This window comes from Crocodylus porosus, unplaced genomic scaffold (assembly GCF_001723895.1).
Source record: "Crocodylus porosus isolate Cpor-Errol unplaced genomic scaffold, CroPor_comp1, whole genome shotgun sequence".
In the NCBI taxonomy this organism is placed as follows: domain Eukaryota; kingdom Metazoa; phylum Chordata; order Crocodylia; family Crocodylidae; genus Crocodylus; species Crocodylus porosus.
Genome location: NW_017728886.1, coordinates 58,310,449 through 58,328,765, shown reverse-complemented (window position 1 = coordinate 58,328,765; position 18,317 = coordinate 58,310,449). Strand labels below are relative to the sequence as shown.

General features: G+C 42.4%; 1 protein-coding gene across 5 annotated transcripts in view; it reads right to left on the bottom strand.

Annotated features, from left to right (window-relative positions):
* MPP6 (membrane palmitoylated protein 6) overlaps positions 1-18,317 on the bottom strand; it is a 98,271-nt gene that overhangs the window by 19,143 nt on the left and 60,811 nt on the right. For all 5 annotated transcript variants that reach the window (XM_019534720.1, XM_019534727.1, XM_019534712.1 and 2 more), the window contains exons 3-5: positions 13,449-13,601; positions 2,849-3,001; positions 1,388-1,615 (exon numbers count right to left, since the gene is read on the bottom strand). In XM_019534720.1, the coding sequence (XP_019390265.1) occupies positions 1,388-1,615; positions 2,849-3,001; positions 13,449-13,601 (534 nt within the window). The remainder of the gene's footprint in view (positions 1-1,387; positions 1,616-2,848; positions 3,002-13,448; positions 13,602-18,317) is intronic.

The following is an 18,317-nucleotide window of genomic DNA, read 5'->3' as shown; positions in this document are numbered from 1 at the left end:
TGAACCTACTCCACTGTTAATACAAAACCAGCTACGAACTCATGAGGAAGTAGTGAACCTACTCCACTGTTAATACAAAACCAGCTACGAACTCACGAGGAAGTAGTGAACCTACTCCACTGTTAATCAGAACTATGTCTTAAAAGTCTAAATCTTTACAGATTATGAAGTGGTAAAAGGGATTAAAAGAGGACATATGATGGGAACATACAAAAATCTGTTACACCATATATTTTATGTCTAATATTTTTAAGAGAAAAAAAATGCACAAGTTGAAATCCGATCACTTAAAGATACCATATTTACTCAAACAGAAGATGACCCAGAATATAAGATGACCCCCCAATAACTAGATTCTATATTTGGAACATTTATAAATTTGTTATAATTTTCCAAGCACAGAATCTAAGAATTGGAGGGTTGTCTGGAATCCGCCTCCCCTGACCAATGCTATATCAGGGAAAGCAGTGGCTGGCAGGGGAGAGTGGGGGGAGGTGTCACATGGTCCCCTTGCTCTCTGCCCCAACCACTTCTCCCCTCTGTAGCCTTCCTGACCTCCCTGACACCTGTCCCTCCCACCATAGCCTCTGTCCCTCCCACCACTAATTCTGCCTCTTCCCCTCTGCTCCCCCCAGTTTCTGCATCTTCTTCCCCCAACTCCCTAGTCTTTACCTCTTCCCCTCCCTTCTTACCATGAGGTCAGGCTGCTCCATCACAGAGCAATGCACGTGGAAACTCAGCCCCTGAATGGCCACGCACTAGCACCAGTGCTACTGATTGGCCAGGCAGGGGAAGGAGTTTCCATGCGCTCTGTGCCCAAGAAGACCCTAGCATGAGTTGGAGCTGAGCTGTGACTGAGAGAAAGGGGGTGGGGGAACAGAGGCTGAACAGGGGAAGTAGAGGGGTGGGGGAAGAAGGCTGCTGTAGGTCCGATTGTAGCCCTGACCCAAGTTCTAGCCCTGACACAGCAGCTGCCTGCTCCCCTTTCTGCTTTATATGCAAATATAAAGATGAGACTTTTCCCCCCCATGCTGATGGAGGTGGAGGGCCACTTGTCTTATATTTGAGTAAACATGGTAGTTACAGATATATACATGCTTCAGCTGTTGCTTCTAAACTTTGCTGTTTTACAATTACGTATTATTTTCTCTTTAAGAAAAAGGGGGACTTCTCTCCGATGTGTGAAAGACTACACAAATAGATGGAAGTGATAAACTATAGAATAAAAAAATTAAATGATTATATTCAGACTGCTATCAAAGGTGCAAAGCAAGCAAACCAAAAAAGTAAACCCTTTTGTTAACTCTTCATTACAATAGTCATATACCTCAGGAACAACATCAATGAAAAAGTTTTCTACAAAAAATACAGAAAATGTGTTACTGACCTGTTGAGGAATAATAGTATCTCTATAGCTGGGCAGGATTTTCAGTGTGACACTACCACTAATAGTTTTCAGTAGTTCTTGCAATTCTTTTGGATTATTTCCAACTTCATGGCCATTGACCTCTTTAATGATGTCACCTACATGCAGAAGACCTTGTCGATCTATCATTCCACCATGAAGGATTCGTGCTATAACCAGATCATTATTTTCTACCCTAAATGTAACCCCCTAAAGGAAATATTGAATGATACCATGAGTTTGTTTGCATTTATCATTTTGCTATTTACCTACAGTTACATCACAGTTTACTGAGATATCCCCACTTACTTAAGTATAATGTTAACTTCAATAGTGTCCACAGTAAGTTGCTAACATATTGACAACACATCAAGTAAAAGAAAAAAGCAGCATGTGCTCTTCATCCAGGGTACTGGCACTTCAGCATGATGTAAATGAACTAAGTTTTCTCATTTCTTAAGGCCAAACAGGTCTCTTCATATTAATTACACTAGCATACCACCCTACCTAGCTATTAGGTTATCATTTACCCTTTAAGAGAGAAGTATGTAGAATAGTTATGTTTGCAAACAGGTGTCTACTACTACAGCATCTCTAGCTTGATTAATATTTCTATCTGATATTACACAATACAATTATAAAGGATCAAATGACTAAAAAGTAGGAGCAAAAACAGTAAAGGATATTCAATATATTCAAAATACTTTTCTCTTAGGCCTTAGACACAAGTAACTTTTATAGGGCTATACACACCTTATAGTGCTATAAAAGTTACATTCACATGTTCAGGCTGTTCGTAGCATTATAAAATGGCAGACTCACTGCACAAAGTTCCTGTCTAAAACAGGAACTTCTTTGTAGCACTATTTTCTTATAGTGCTGCACGTAATGTATGCACAGCTACACATAGCAATATAAAAAAAACAGCGCTCCAGTGGAGGAAGGGAGGCAGAGTGCCTGGCTCCCTGACAGCTTGCAAGGAGTAGAGCTGTCTTGTTCAGCTGATTAGCAGGGTGGAGCTAACAGCCACCATGGTAAGCAAAGGTGCAGCTACGCTGGCCATGGTGGCCAATCCGCTGTTTGGCAGTCAATCAGCTGTTCAACAGCTGTTCAGTGGAGCAGGGCACTAGAAGCTGTCAAGCATAGCCCCCAGCTGTCTGTGGAGGTGGCAAGAGTGAGGAGAGCATGCCTCATCATCCCTGCAGATGGCTGGGGGCTGTTTCTATGACACCACTGCTTCCAGCTGATGCCGACAGTGGCATCACCTGTAGACAGTCCCTCTGCTGTCAGGTACAAGGTGCAAAAAGGAGCAAAAGGGAAGCCTTCCTGGCAAGAGAATGTACCCAAAGCAACTGTCACACTCTAGCAAGTGATTCAAACAAATTGTCTAAAACTTTAACTGACATGAAAGACAGGAGTACTTATTTACAGTTACTTACTCACCAGTGGCTCCCCTGCTCTTTTGTGAATACCAAGTATACGAATGGCATCTACTGGTACTATTTGGTTATTTGCTGAAGAATTATTCATTTCTGGGCTAGAAGGAGGGGAATCATAACACTTTGATGCTACAATATCATGGGCTTCCAAGAGTGACTATAAATTAAAAACGAAAAAATATTTTTACTATTAAGTACCTGTAAAAAGCATTAATCTTTCAACTGTTTTTCAACACCAAAACCTTGAAACAGCATACTCAAGGTGAGATTTTACAATCCTTGCTTTTCCTTGAATATAGTAACACTAATTCATATGATCTAACAACATATATGTAATTATGTGGTCCCCATTATAAAAACATGCAAGCAAATATAAGACTAGTCACATGGGAGGCTCAGGTAAAAGCAAAATAAATAAAACTCCAAACTCTAAGATTGCTCATCATTGCATAATTACAATAAAATTTACTGCATAAAATGCATCAGAAATAGACTAACTGTAAATGCTAGCTGTTGTGTTTGATCATATACAACACACCCCAAAATAAAATACCTACCTTGTTTTTGAAAGACACAATGAAAAAATAAAAGATCTTTCCTTGAGAGCTTCTGCTGGGGACAAAAAAGAAAGTGTCCACAGCTAACAGCTAGGCAGCCCTGCATGGAGCACCTTAAAATTTACTTTCACTTTCTCCTGGCAGTCTTAAGTGGCAGAAACTGTATTTTCTTGATTCCAACCCACACTCCAATTTCCAGCAGCTGATTTTGGCGAAAAAATGTGTTTTGTATGCAAGCAAATACAGTTATTATAAGTATAAACATTTCTGGCATTTTTGGAAAATATATGCCTCGTACTTACAAAACCCACCAAGACAGAATTTTAGTGCTATGTACAATTTGAGATGCATGCAAATTGAAAGAATGTCCAACTGGCTTAAAACAGATACTTGCACATTTCAGGTAACAGGGTTTTTTTGGTCAGTCCATATACTTAAACACCCAATTACCATCTTCCAAAGATTTTATATTTACAGTTCTATGGTATCTTTCACTGAAAAATCTACTTTCCAGAACTTTATCATTATTATTGCACATTATTACTAGATAGAGAGTTGAGGTTGTTTGGGTTTCTTCACCATGTGCATTCCCTACCTTAAATATTCTTTAAATATGTTCTTAAAAAACAATTACTACTCTACATCCACTCAGCTGTAAATTATATTGTATATACAAAATCATGAGGTATCTATGGAAGAAAAAATTATTTTAAACCAAATCTCTTGCTAAATTTTACATTTGAGATAGCTAGTGAATTATTTCACTTTTTGTGCATGATAGCACTTGCATATTTTAAGAGAGATATAATAACACCTACAATGTAGCATCAATTGACAGATTAGACAAAAATAACCTTAAAACAAGTAATGTGTCTTACCTCCATTTTTAATTGACTAATTACATGTTGTGAAGGGTGCCATACTGGCAGTCAAAAGTCATGTGGTCTGCCTCCCACAGGCAACATACTTAGCAATAGTACAACATTTCTGTTGATATGTTTCAACCCTAATTTGAAAGGGCTACCCTTGGTTATTGATACCAATTTAGTCCTTGGCACTTGCATAAGGACTGCAAACAAGGCTGCCTATTCAATAAATCAGAAAACAAATACATGGTGATGGCACTTTTGCTTTCTCATTACCTAAATATTTGAACCAGACCAAAAGGGCAAATGAACCATCTGCCAAATACCTTGGGCAAAGAGGTTATTTTGTATTTCCAAAATTAAACAAATTACAATCTGTCTCCAAAGAACCCACAAATTTGGACTCATCTATATACAAACAAGTGAGGTTAGACTCACCAACAGGACATTTCCAGATTTCTCATCCAGTCATACTCAGTGAGGTTTTGGAACCATGGGCCAGATCACCCTAGCTCAGGTCCTGGAGAGGGCAGTGCTTCTGACCTGAACTGCTGCTGCCACTCCCACTGCTACTGCCACTTCTACTTCTACTTCTACTTCTCCCTGCCACGTGGGCAAGGACCCCTCTCCTACCACCACCCACCTATGGCATGGCACATGCAAAGCCCCTCCTCACAGCCTGACCACACTGCATGCAAAGCTTCCCCACTACATGCAAGCCCCTGCCACTCTGAGTGCCATATGTTGCAGACTCCTGGCCTAGAAATCTACTACTCCCTGAAAATAATTTATGTTAAACTGAAAAGTCCTACCATATCCTTACAAGATGCCTTTGCGTCTCAAAAGAGATTCCTCCATGCCTTGCATATTTTCATACATAATCATAAGCGATGTTGAGGGGTAACCAGCATGGGTTTGTGCAAGGCCGATCCTGCCTGACTAACCTGGTCCCTTTCTATGACCAGGTAACAAAGAGCTTGGATGGGAAGGAGGAAGTCGATGTCATCTTCTTGGACTTCCAGAAGGCCTTCGACACAGTGTCCCACCCAATTCTGGTGGCAAGCTGAGGGACTGCAGCATTGACAAATGCACAGTCACATGGGTGGCAAACTGGCTCCAGGGGCGCACCCAGAGGGTGGTGGTGGACAGGTCGATGTTGACCTGGGAGGGTGTGGGCAGCAGAGTCCCCCAGGGCTCAGTCCTTGGGCTGGTGCTGTTCAATATCTTCATTAGCGACCTGGACGAGGGTGTGGAGAGCACCCTGTTCAAGTTCGCTGATGACACCAAGCTGTGGGGTAAAGTGAATACACCGGTAGGCAGAGACTGCATCCAGGCAGACCTGGATAGGTTAGAGAAGTGGGTGGATCTGAACAGGATGCAGTTCAACAAGGACAAGTGCAGGGTACTGCACCTGGGGAGAGGGAACCAGCATTATGGTTATAGGTTAGGGGCTGACCCTCTCAGCAGCACAGAGGCAGAGAGGGATCTTGGAGTCAGGACTGACTCCAGGATGAATATGAGTCACCAATGCGATGAAGCAATAGGCAGAGCCAACCGCACCCTGTCATGCATTAACAGGGGCATCACTAACAGGTCCAGAGAGGTCTTGCTCCCCCTCTATGCGGCGCTGGTCAGGCCACAGCTGGAGTACTGTGTCCAGTTCTGGGGGCCGCACTTCAAGAAGGACATGGAGAACCTGGAGAGGGTCCAGAGGAGGGCCACTCGTATGGTTGAGGGCCTCCGTGGCCAGCCCCATGAGGAGAGGCTGAGGGACCTGAATCTCTTCAGTCTCCGCAAGAGGAGACTGAGGGGGGACCTTGTGGTTGCCTACAACCTTATCGGGGCCACTAGCAGGCACCCCCAGTGCTCCTTCCTGCCCATGGCAGGGGGTCGGACTAGATGATCTGTCTAGGTCCCTTCTGACTCATTGATTCTATGAATATTTCAACCACAAGCAGCAGTTATGAGCCAGATATGTGTATTTCAGTCACAAAATTTTTTTCATCTTACTCACATAAACCAAAGTCATAGAAGAAAGAAAATGCCCCAGTCTAGTAAAGCACACCAGAGTTCAGCTTGTATTAGAGAAGTATTCCAATTTCACCCACCATTTCTGTTCAAGCTAATGAAGAAACTCATGAGTCTACACTAGTTTTATAGGACCGCACTCAATTAAGCTAATGCATAACGTACAATACTAAAAACCACTGGAGAATCTTGGTGACAGACCATGGTTATACATCCATAGTCACTGCTGTACTTCCTTGCAACATTTGAGACAACTGGCCATGAATATAAAGAACTCTCCACTTTGTCGGCAGCAGATCAATCTATGAAATGTCTTGGGTTGTAAAAGCAATCTACAGCCTCATTTATTCTCCCAGACTCCTCAGGCTTTTGAATATCCAATGGATATGGCCAGGGAGAAATTAATTTCCAAGTCAGCTTGGGTAACAATAAGATTCAGCCCCTTTGTAAGATTCTGATTCAACCAACCAATCCATGTATTCAAAGCCTTCAGGCTTCATTGTAGTAATTCTCTGCACCTAGACAAAATTTGCTCTTTTAAAAGCCTACAGATAGTTCAAAACTGAGTAGACCAACGGCTCAGGAACAGGCACTTAGCAACCTATCAGAACACTGCTCTATTTGCATTACTGTTGAGTACAGGCTCAAATTCAAGGTTTCTTCATTTTCATTTTTAAAAGCCAGTCATACGTAGTCCAAGTTATTAGGGTTTGCCTTCCCCTATATAATAACATCTTCCCATTTTCACTCCACTGGGACAATGAACTTCAGGAGTTTAACTGATGCATACAAGAGACAGCACTTAGTACCACTGAATCTGAAACTCACTCTTGTAAGTGTGAGGATGATCAAAGCCTGTGAAAACTCAGAACAAAATTCAAAACATTATAATTTGACCTAGTCTTCTCTCAATAACATGACTGATTATGATCTTACTTTTAAATAAAGACAAGTCTCTATTGACATGCAAGAGTGAGAAAGAATGTAACAGTGAATTGGCTCTGACACAATCAGAGGACCATGCAAAAATCCGGACGTGCAGACAGATCTCTAAGGGCAGCCAAAGGGCTGCAACTATGTGGCAGAACAACGTACTATAAATTAAGTTCTGACCAGAAGACAACTTAGATACTCCAAATCTTCAGCAGTAGCCAATACTGTCTTACTAACAGCAAAAATTATCTGTGCAAGTCACTATGAAAAATGCCTCATACAGCTCCTTTTCAACATAATTTTTAAAGCAAAACACTTCCATAAAAGTTAAGTGTTCTGCTTAAAAAAATAAAATAAAAATCTAGTGCCTCAGAGAGTAACTTATATAAAATACAGAATAAGAAAACTAATTTTACCTGAGGAGAAATATTTCTATTATCTGAGGAGAAATATTTATTCCACAGATATTAGCATGATATTTAACATTTATGTTTGGTTAGGCTGTTAAATATAGTTCTCACATGTAATGATTTATAATTTATAGTAAACTATGTTAAAGAACATTAAGATTAAAGAGCCAAGCTCTCCATAAATTTCCCATGCAACCTTAAGCTAACCTTTTTGTGACTTTACATGATATGGTATTTCATTACAAAATCAAATGATACTTTTCTTTAGGACCCCTGCCTCATTCAATGCACTCAGTGAACGATACTCACTTCCTATGTAGCTAGTCAGTATTTTATTTTCTCCTTAATCACCATTATTACTGGTCAGGGCCTGTGGTAGGCTTGAGGGCTGAAGCCAGAGCTGAGCCACCACTAGTCCCAGGTGAGGGTGGGTGGCTCAGGCAGTAAGAGGAAGCAGGAGGGAGATTGTATGGTGGTGGAAGAGAAATAGGGGAGACCTGTTTGGGGGCAAGCACAGGAGAGACTGTGCTTGATTTAGATCAAAAGCATATGCTAATTTTAGGTGGCTAACCTAAGAATTCCATTACTTCTTCATTTTTATTTTTTAAGTAACGGAAATTACATAGCATTTTGTATGTTCAAAGCACAGCTTCTATCGACTTCAGCAGCTGCAGCTCCAAACACCCAGCATGTCTGCAAATGAGGCCAAGGGTCAAGTCAGGCAAAAGGAGCACACAGTAGGGGACCATCCAGAAAGAGCCTTGTTTAAATAAGTTATGTAATGCCACACAGGCACCCAGAAAGAAACAGGGACAGAATCCAGTGCTCCAGGGCAGCATTCACCTTTCTCCTCCTGAAGTTGCTTGCCTCATTAAATGTAGATCTTCCAAATGCTACAACAAATGAAGCAGGGGGTCTAGCAGACAGATTCTTTTCCTATCCCACCCTGCTGTGCGGATAAGTAATAGTTGAAAAAAGATACTTGGGTCTTGTATGAATTCACTGCTTAATTTTTAAAACATAAGGATCGTTAATGTAGTCTGTGTGTACCCCATTAGGTTTTTTAAAAATAAAATTGAAAAAAGAAATTCCATTATGTCATTTTAGGGACCCCCATCTTGTTCGCCAGCAGGTTCAGAATCTTTAGGTTAATCGTGTTCAACTTACGGCCTGTAGGTTGAATCCAGCCTCCAGAGTGACTGTATCCAGCTGGCAGCATAAGGGATCAGCAAATAGCAGCTTGGCCTTACAAGTCCCCTTCACAGCCCTACACTAAGCCATAGATGCCCTCTGCAGCTTCCCCCATTTCTCCTTCTCTCCTCTCATACGACTGGGGCAGTGTACCCTTTCCCTCCCTTCCTCCCTCCCCACTCTCATACTGCAGATGCTGTTCAACAGAGCTAAGCTCTCTTCCTCTTTCCCACCCCCCCTACTCCACTACTGGAGGGGAGTGGTGATCACAGTGCAGCTAAGTCAGAAGGACCGGTTTTACTGCTCTAAAACGTTGAGCTCCACAACTTTAGATCAGAGGTCAGCTTAATGGCCTGTAAGCAGATGCGACTCGAGAACACCAGCTACAGGCACTCCTCCCCAGGCCACAGCTGGGAGGAGCACTGGCTGTGGGTACTCTCCCCACGACACCATGCGGATAAGCTGCGGAGGGGGCAGCCAAGGCCTCTGGGGTAGGTCATTCCAGCCCACAGCTGGAAAAAGTTGCCTACCCCTGCTTTAGAGCACTGTAAAGACATCCACCACTTAAGTTAAGGGACAAAATGACAGTAATGAAGACACTTTGAAGGGTAGGGTTAGGATCCAGAATGACCTGAATGGACTGAAGAAATGGTCTACAGTCAGTGAGATAAGACTCAGCAAGAACAAATTCAAAGTCCTGCATTTCTGACAGAAAAATTGCACACACAAATACAGACTGGGGAATGACTGGCTAGGCTGCAATACTACAGAGCAGGACCTGGGAAAGACAGTATACCAAACACTGAAATATACCCACCAGTGTGCCCTTATTGCAAAATAAGCCAACAGCATGCTGGTTTGTATTAAGAGGAGTGTCACTTGCAAATAAAAGGAAGTGATAGTTTCACTTTACTGGTGAGGCCTCACCTGGAGTACTGTATTCAGTTCTGGGCCCCACACTTGAAGAAGGATGTGGAGTCTGGAGAGTCCAGTGAAGAGCAACATGGATGAGCAGTGCCTGGTCTGATCGCAGGCTGGGTGATGGTTCTGAACAAGCACCTGCCGGCATGGCAGGTACCATCTGGCCAGAGAGGGGTGGGGGGCAGCGCAGCCTGGGGTAAAGAAGCTTGATATGGCTCTGCAGGGAGGTGGAGAGGGAGGTAAGTGACATGACCCAGGTAGGGGTGAAGGGAGTAGGCCTGAGGCCTATGTGAGAGGGGGAAAGGGGCGTGGCCAGACCAACCTGGCCTTACATGTAGAAAAGGCTGGCACAGGATGGCCCTGCAGGGAAAAGGGGATGTAGCCCAGCCTTATGGGAAGAAAGGGAGCATGGCTCAGCTCCAACCCAGCCCTGCAGGAGGAGAGAAGGGGGCCTAGCCTGTTCCATCCAGGCACATGGGGCTTGGGGTTCAGAAATTTAGCAGGGGGAGGGTAGTCCTATTCATGGCCACTGCTCCCTCACTATATTTCCCAACCCATGCAGAGCCCCACGGGCTAGATGCAATGGCTCCACAGGGCTGCATTTGGCCATGAGCCAGAGGTTGAGCACCCCTGAGATAAACTATTCTCTGTGGTTGTAAAAGACAAGACTAGAAGCAATGACCTAATGCAGCAGTGGAGGAAATTAAGGTTGGATATTAGAAAAACTTTCTGATTCTGAGGGCGGTGAAGCCTTGGAACAGGCTACCTAGAAAAGTTGTGGAACCTCCATCCCAGGAACTTTTCAAGAGCAGATTAAAAAGATGCTTGGCTGGGATGTTCCTGCCTTGAGCAGGGAGCTGGGCTAGATAATCTCATGAAGTACCTTCTAGCCCTACTTATGTATGATTCCCATGATCTCTTTCCTGCATGGTAAAAGTTAACATAGAGCCAATTTTCTCCATCCCTATCACTATCTAAGAACCTGATCTTTATTTCAAACTTGCCAGTCAGTAAGTCACAGTTTCTACTCCTCAGACTTCTGCTTCTATGACTAGCATGCTTGCTCAGGAAGACCTCATCTCTGCCTCTTTTCTGGGTTAAGCTTAGCAAAGTTAGAAGCAAGAGAAAATAGGATCTAATAATAGTAGTAGAATAAATAGTGCTGTCTGCTCTGTTGTGACAGCTACTGTAATTGCATTTCAGGGTTAAGTGTGTTCATATTATAATAATATTGCCTGCCTCTGTTTCTCTGACTAACCTGTACACAGGGAAATAATGGATTAAACAATGGTACCATTCTTTAGAAATGAAAGGAAAAAATGGTATTTTCATAGATATTAGGGCTAGAAGGGACTGCATAAGATCATCAGGTCCAGCCCCCTGCCCAAGGGGCAGGAAGTCAGCTAGGGTCAAAGGATCCCAGCAAGATAAGCATCCAGATGTTTCTTAAATGTGTCCAGAGTAGAAGCTTGCACCACCTCTGGGGGGAGTCTGTGCCAGGCCTTGGGGGCTTGGACAGTAAAGAAGTTTTTCCTCATGTCCAGCCTAAAACAGTCTTGCAGGAGTTTGTGACCATTGGACCTTGTCATCCCTTGGGGTGCTCTGGTGAACAGGCATTCTCCCAGATCCTCTATGTACTTATAGGCTGCCACCAAGTCTCCCCTGAGCCTGCGCTTCTCCAGGCTGAAGAGTCCCATACCTCGCTGCCATTCTTTATAATGCCTGTTCTCTTTCCCTTTGATCATGTGCATGGCTTTCCTCTGGACTCTTTCAAGCTTCTCCACATCCTTCCTAAATTGTGGAGCCCAGAATTGGATGCAGTATTCCAGCTGTGGCTTCACCGAGGCCAAGTACAGTGGAAGGATGACAATCCTGGGTCTTGCTCGAAATCACATTTTGAAACAGACCTGTGAGTATGAACCTAAAAACTCCATTAGGATACAATGGGCCAAAAAGCAACAAGTAAACAAACTACCCCGGTTAACAGATCCATCCCTGAAGAGACTCCCCGCTGTTTCTGGTGCCAGAGAGATGCTTCTGAAGTGCAATACAAAGCAACAGTCTTTTTCCCCAAGGACAAGGAGGGGAAAGCGAGAGAAAAGGACAGGATGAGAAAAACTTGAGAGAGAACAGCCTGGTCTCTTACCAGACAGAGGCTTCCTGGCACATTAGTCTGTACTTTGGCACCCACAGACTCTGCCTGCTGTACTGTCATAGACTAATAAATACTGTCTTCTTTAAAAACAGCTGCTTGCTTCACTGCATGTAATTTCAGGTACAATCCATCCCTTAAAGAGGTGAGGTTCCTTGTGCAGGACTTAAGTCAGAAGGTAGCTCTGAGGGTAGCACAGATAACCAGGGGGGTCAGGGACCAAAAGTCCAAGAAGCGAGGGACTCACCCACACTAGGAATACTTAAAGAGGCTATAAAAAACTGGGGTTCCCACGCAAGTGCTTCCCTAGGAAACTTGTGACCCCTGCCTATAAAACCCATAGGAATAATACTATTTAAAATGTATACCCATTTAGCAGCCAGGTCTAACAATCTCTGTCAACTATACAGCTCATCCAATAATAATTAAAAAACCCCTAAAAAACAAACCCTTGCTTCTTGTATATTTCCTGGACTACTGCAGCTACAGCCCTCCAACCCCATTAGTTTTCTAGCGTATAGTTTTGTAAGCCGAACAGACAACTAATGGCAACATTTGTTTATGTTTTCAAGTATTTGTTTTTATAAAAATATAAATTCATGATTAAGTCACTGTCTTAATGAAAATATGTATAAATATAATCTACTTCTAGAGCTTACAGCTCAGAACTCTCCTGCTCCTAAGTAACAAAAGTAACTTCACTAAAAGATATAGTGCTTATACCCAGTGTTCAAAGGATGTAGTAAAAACTTGATTAACAAATCTACAGAATCATAGGTTTTCCTGTTTAATAAACTTATATTCCCCCAGACCATTAAGTTTCATTAGAAAAGAAATTTCTAATTAAGGTTTTTTCTTGAACCTTCTCAAGAAGGTTTGACTTCCTGCCTATTGCCAAAGACGAAATACTAGAATAATTGTGTAATTAAACAGCTGCCAGACAGGTGCTAGCAGGGAAAAAAAAGGAAAACCAAATTTAAGATAAAAATAAGGCCAGAATAACAACAAGCAATGAAACACTTTTAGCTCCTGTATAAATGTGGACACACAAGCCTATTTAGTGCAGTTTCTGTACTTCAGGAACATCAATGTATCAATTCCTGGTTACAGAAAGTTCCTTCAACAGACAGTGGAGAAACAAAATTCTAGGTAAATAGATTGTAATGTGTGTATAATATACAAACTTACCCAAAGAACAGTAGCTTTAGACCAGGCAAAGAAAAAATCCAAAGTTGTTGATTAGATAAAAGAGACTTGAAAGTATTTCAAGGAATATACAACATGCTTTTATACAAATGAAATACTAAACAGTGTGCAGACTTAATTTTATAAATCTGCCCTGATGGGCTTTTTGTCTGGATCTTAGTTTTCTTAGACCATAGGCTTTGTAAAAGAAAAAAAAAATAATTCTTTTTTCCTTCAAAAATGTTTCTATTTTGTTGGAGTTAATTTTTTTATTCTGTCTAACTACAATAATATGTTATGCTGATATCCTAAGTGAATACCTGAATTATTTAAATATTTAAACTGTAAAACAAAATAGCACCTGAAAGTGAGGTTCTTTAAGTATGCCAACTAATTCTGCAATATTTTCATCTTTGTTTATTAAAGGACTGATATCTTCAAGAATTTCATTCACTAACTCCAGGTTGTTGTCACTGACAGCTTCGAGTTTAGAATCTTCCAGTCGCTCGTGAGCCTGTAAGAAATAACAAAACAGAGTTTAGTGCTTATAACAACCAGGACTTTTAATTCATTTCGTCCCATAATTAAGTTATTGATGTATCATTCATTAAGAACACATACGAAGTTACTAACAGAAGATTTTGTGTTTATGCCTGCAAAGCTACACTGCCAGATTTACTTACCTAGTTTACCACACACCTGCAAAAACTTTTTAAAACAGCGCTTGGCAAAACATGTTTGTGTTCAGACACACTCATCACACTCTCAAGAAGTGTTAGTTTTAGAAGCCCTCTTAGTGATACAGCCACAAGGAATCCTGAAACTTTCAGACATGTTCTCTTTAAGGAGAGAAGCTGCAGCAGATAGAGAACAGACAGCTGAACATGGGCTAGCTGCAAAGCAGCAAAGAAACACTACTGCCTAGACAGGCAGGGAGATACCCATCTGAGTGAAGGGGTACACCTGCAGCTAGTCAGAAGAACTCTGCCTGGGATGAACTGGCTGGAAAGGAATAAGCAGCTAAGAGCAGAGGCTATGACTAGCTATTCCAAAATGAGCTGCTCTGCAATAAGACAGTAGGGCAGAACTTAGCATCAGCAGCAAGGGGATGCTAGAGCAGCTGTCATAAGCTGCCTGGCAATCAGCCCTCAGGTGCTAAGGAAGAAGCCTTGCAGGTGGCTGGGACACCACCTGACTGGAAGAAGCAGGGCTTAGGCAGTTTATAAACCCACAGCCTGAGCAGTCTAGCTCTACATGTTATAGAGGTAAGAGCTTCTGGATAGGAAGACTGTAGAAGAATACCTAGCTGACTCTGCACCTACCCTAGGACTACCAGTAAATGTTGATGGCATACAACCCGGGGTAAGAAGTAAGCAATTACTTGTTTGGACCTAATGTAAGCTTACTTGGTGAGCTAGCCAGTAGGCCTTGGAGTTTTACTTCTAGCCAGTTGGCTTAATCCTTTGTTGCACTTGATACTGGTGGTTTGGGACTGCCAGGGGTTGCTGAAGGTCCCAATAGTGTTTGAGGACACAAGAGTGTTTTGTGTCTTGCCAGGGTCTAGGCACAAAAGAGCCAGGAGACAGAAAGCAGAACTGCAGATAAGGCAGGGAAAGGGATGAGGTTAACTTGTGGCAACTCTGCCAAAAAGGTTAGCCCCCACTGTGCTAATTAACATGAGACTGACTGCAGTTGCCTTATTCACTGAGTCTCCATTTGGCACTCCTTAGATCTTTTTTTTTTTCCATGCCTCCTTACCAAATGGATTTGTTCTAAGTAGCACCTAAGAGTTAATATTATTTAACTTCACTTCATACCAAGTTTTCTTCCTACTGTTTTGCTGAATACTTAACTTCACTATCCTACAATGGCTTTGCAGATCTGAGAAATACAGAAAGATAAACTTAATGAAATCAAGCAAAAAATTCTGGTCAGAAACTTAAGCAATAGCTGAGACTCCTTTGTAGGATAAGAAGAGCTGATTACTAGTCCTCCCATTAAAAGGATCTCTTCGCTGAAACAAATGTCACTAAGAAATTAACCTTCAGTAAGTAACAGTTATTTGTCTGGGACAGTTGCTCTCAACCTTCTTAGGATTAAGGCACCTCTAGGCTTGAGACGTTCCATGGAAAATACCAGCTCTTATTTTTCACCTCTTTGCTTACAGAAAAAACAGAACTGTTGTTCTATTGCAAAGAACTCATAAATAGAAATACAAGTTGTTGCATTTGAAATCTTGGAGTTCATCTTGAGAATCATGCTTATAAACCTATAGTTTCACAGTTGGTAGAGTTGGAAGGGACCTAAGCAGGTCATCAAGTCTGACCCCCTGCCATGGGCAGAAAAGGATGCTGGGGTGAGCACCACTTCCCTGGGAAGTTGGTTCCAGCTTCTAGCTGCCTTGACTGTGAAGTAGTGCCTCCTGATGTCTAGCCTGAACCTACTCTCAGTCAGCTTATGGCAGTTATTCCTTGCAACTCCCAGTAGTGCTTGGGGGAACAGGGACTCTCCCATTGCCTGCTGGTCCCCCTTGGCAAGTTTGTAGCTGGCCACTAGGTCCCCTCTCAGCCTTTTTTTGTGGAAGCTGAACAGGTTCAGGTCCTTTAGCCTACCCTGCTGCCCCCTGATCATACAAGTGGCCTTCCTCTGGAACCTCTCTATGCTATCCACACCCTCCTGAAGTGCAGTGCCCAGAACTGGATGCAGCGCTTCAACTGCGGCCTGACCAGTGTCACATAGAGGGGGAAGATCACCTCCTTGGACCTGCTCATGATGCATCTATGAATGCATGACAAGTTCTAGTTAGCCTTCCTGACTACGTCCCCACATTGGTGGCCCATGTTCATCTTGGAATCAATGATGACTCCAAGATCCTTTTCTGCCTCTGCACTGATGAAAAGGGAGTTCCCCAGCCTGTAAGTATGCTGCTGGGTCTTCCTTCCCAGGTGCATCACCTTGCACTTGTCCGTATTGAAACCCATCTTATTCTCATCCGCCCACCCCTGTAACCTGTCCAGATCTAGTTGTAGTCTGTCCCTCTCTTCTAGCATTCTCACTTCTCACCACATCTTAGTATCATCTGCAAATTTGAACAAGGTGCTTTTCACCCCCTCGTCCAAGTCGCCCATGAAGATATTGAATAGTGGGGGCCCAAGGACCAAGCCCTGGGGAACACCACTGCCCATGTCCCTCCAAGTCAAAAATGACCAGTCGTCCACCCTCTAGCCAGTTTGTGACCCATCTGACAATGCTATGAGTGCTAACACCCTTGAAAGGATCTCAGGGCACCCCAGGATGTCATCAGCTAACTGAGAATCACTGCTCTAGATCAGACAGAGTTCCCTTTTGTAGGAGCACAGTATACGTAAATACTAGCAACTGCCAAGAACTGTTTAAGTGACACAACATAGGTAAGAGAAAACCCAAGATAACTGGAATCGGACAATGTCAGATCGTGTGCACTGAGCAAAGCCAGTACCAATTCAGTATCTCTGATCTCTTAACTGTTTAGCCAAATTCTGACACAAGAGTCATCCTTATAATAACAACATCTGTGAAAAGATTTTTTTTTCATCTGGACAAGTAAGACAGGAACAAAAAAAGAGCTGAAGGATTCTCTCATGAACAGAGCAAGAAACTTCAAGATCCAGGTCTGTCATTTGCAGGCTGACATAGTAAGTTCCTTTTGGCTCTGTCCTACTGAATCTTCCAAAATATTTCTGTGATGAGGTTTACAAAACTTCACACAGTGCAAGCAAAACAGGACCACAAACAAGAGCCAAATACAGCTCACTTACCCCCTGACTGCCTCCCCCACTACCATCTGCAGCATTTGAAGGGGATGGGTGAACATAAATTTACTTTGATTTTCTAATGATCAGATTCTATACACATAAACGTACATTTCCATTAATAGAATCTAATGGGGGCAGGGGGCAGCTTATTCAGGTAAATAATGTATGAATATCAAGTGTGAAGCAGAGTTCCAATCTCCATTCTCATCCACAAAACTTAAGCAAATCCTCAAACTGTGATTGGCAACAGGAGAAAAGGATAAAACTTCATTAATTTTTTTTTTTCCTAGTTCAAATGAACAAATTCAAAAAACAAAGTTGCTGAATAAACAGCCATACTTAGAAAAACTATTAGTCTTGAGACAACATACTCCAAAGCAGGGGTTGGCAACACTTCACTAGCACAGGCCATCCTTTGTGACCCAACCCATACTATGAACTGCAAGTCTCTGCCCCACAGTATAGCCAGCTGTGTGTACTTACCCTGATCACCATTCACTCTGCAGCAAGTATAAACATGCAGGGCAGTAAGATCCACATCAGCGCTAAGGAGGGAGGGGATGGGCAGCCAGGTGCAGCCCTATGCCATTAATCCTCTGTCAGATCAGATCATCACAGATTAAATCAGACCCCTTTGCAGGACAGATCCAACCCGTAGGACATAAATTGGCAATCCTTGCTCTAAATGAATGGGGCTTCTGGTTTTCAAGCATTAGACTTGCTAATATATCTAACTACTTTGAACTGAATGCTACTTTTACAATAGATAAGACCATCCTGATCTTTTAACTGATTTCCAAACGCACGTTGCAACTAAATTTGAAGTGTCCTCTATGCATTTCACTCCTTCAGAAAAACACCTAACACCTCCACTGCTGGACGTGTTAGCTTAAGCAAACATATCCCACGAAAAGAGAGACCAGTAACTATCCATAGTTTTTATTCAGAAAGCAAAGACTGTGCAAGTACTGTGCAGCAGCAAGTTTATCATCTAACTTTTTTTTTTTTCTCCTCCAGAAGCACATATACACTTGGGGATGACAATATACTGCAAGACATGAATTTTAGATCCTGAAGTAATGTGTTTTGTTTTTATTCCTGCCCATCTCATCAGCAGGAATGATGGGGCCATTTTTGGGGTTGTGTGTTCTAACATTCACTTAAGTGTTCATACATGACTTCTCTTAAAAAAACACCTGGGATTCCCAGAAATTCTAGCTAGGTCCAAAACTATGCAGCTTCCAAGATCAGATGAGATTTGGTGCAGTCCATAATTACTGCTGACCATGCAATACCATAAATGACACTAAATACAAGACTTTATGAAGTTACTAACTGGAAAGCAAAATTTGAAAAACTTAGAAACAAAAGCAATAAACTAGATATGTACATGTGCATGTACATATCTGACACAAGGGCAACTAAGATGGAGTAAA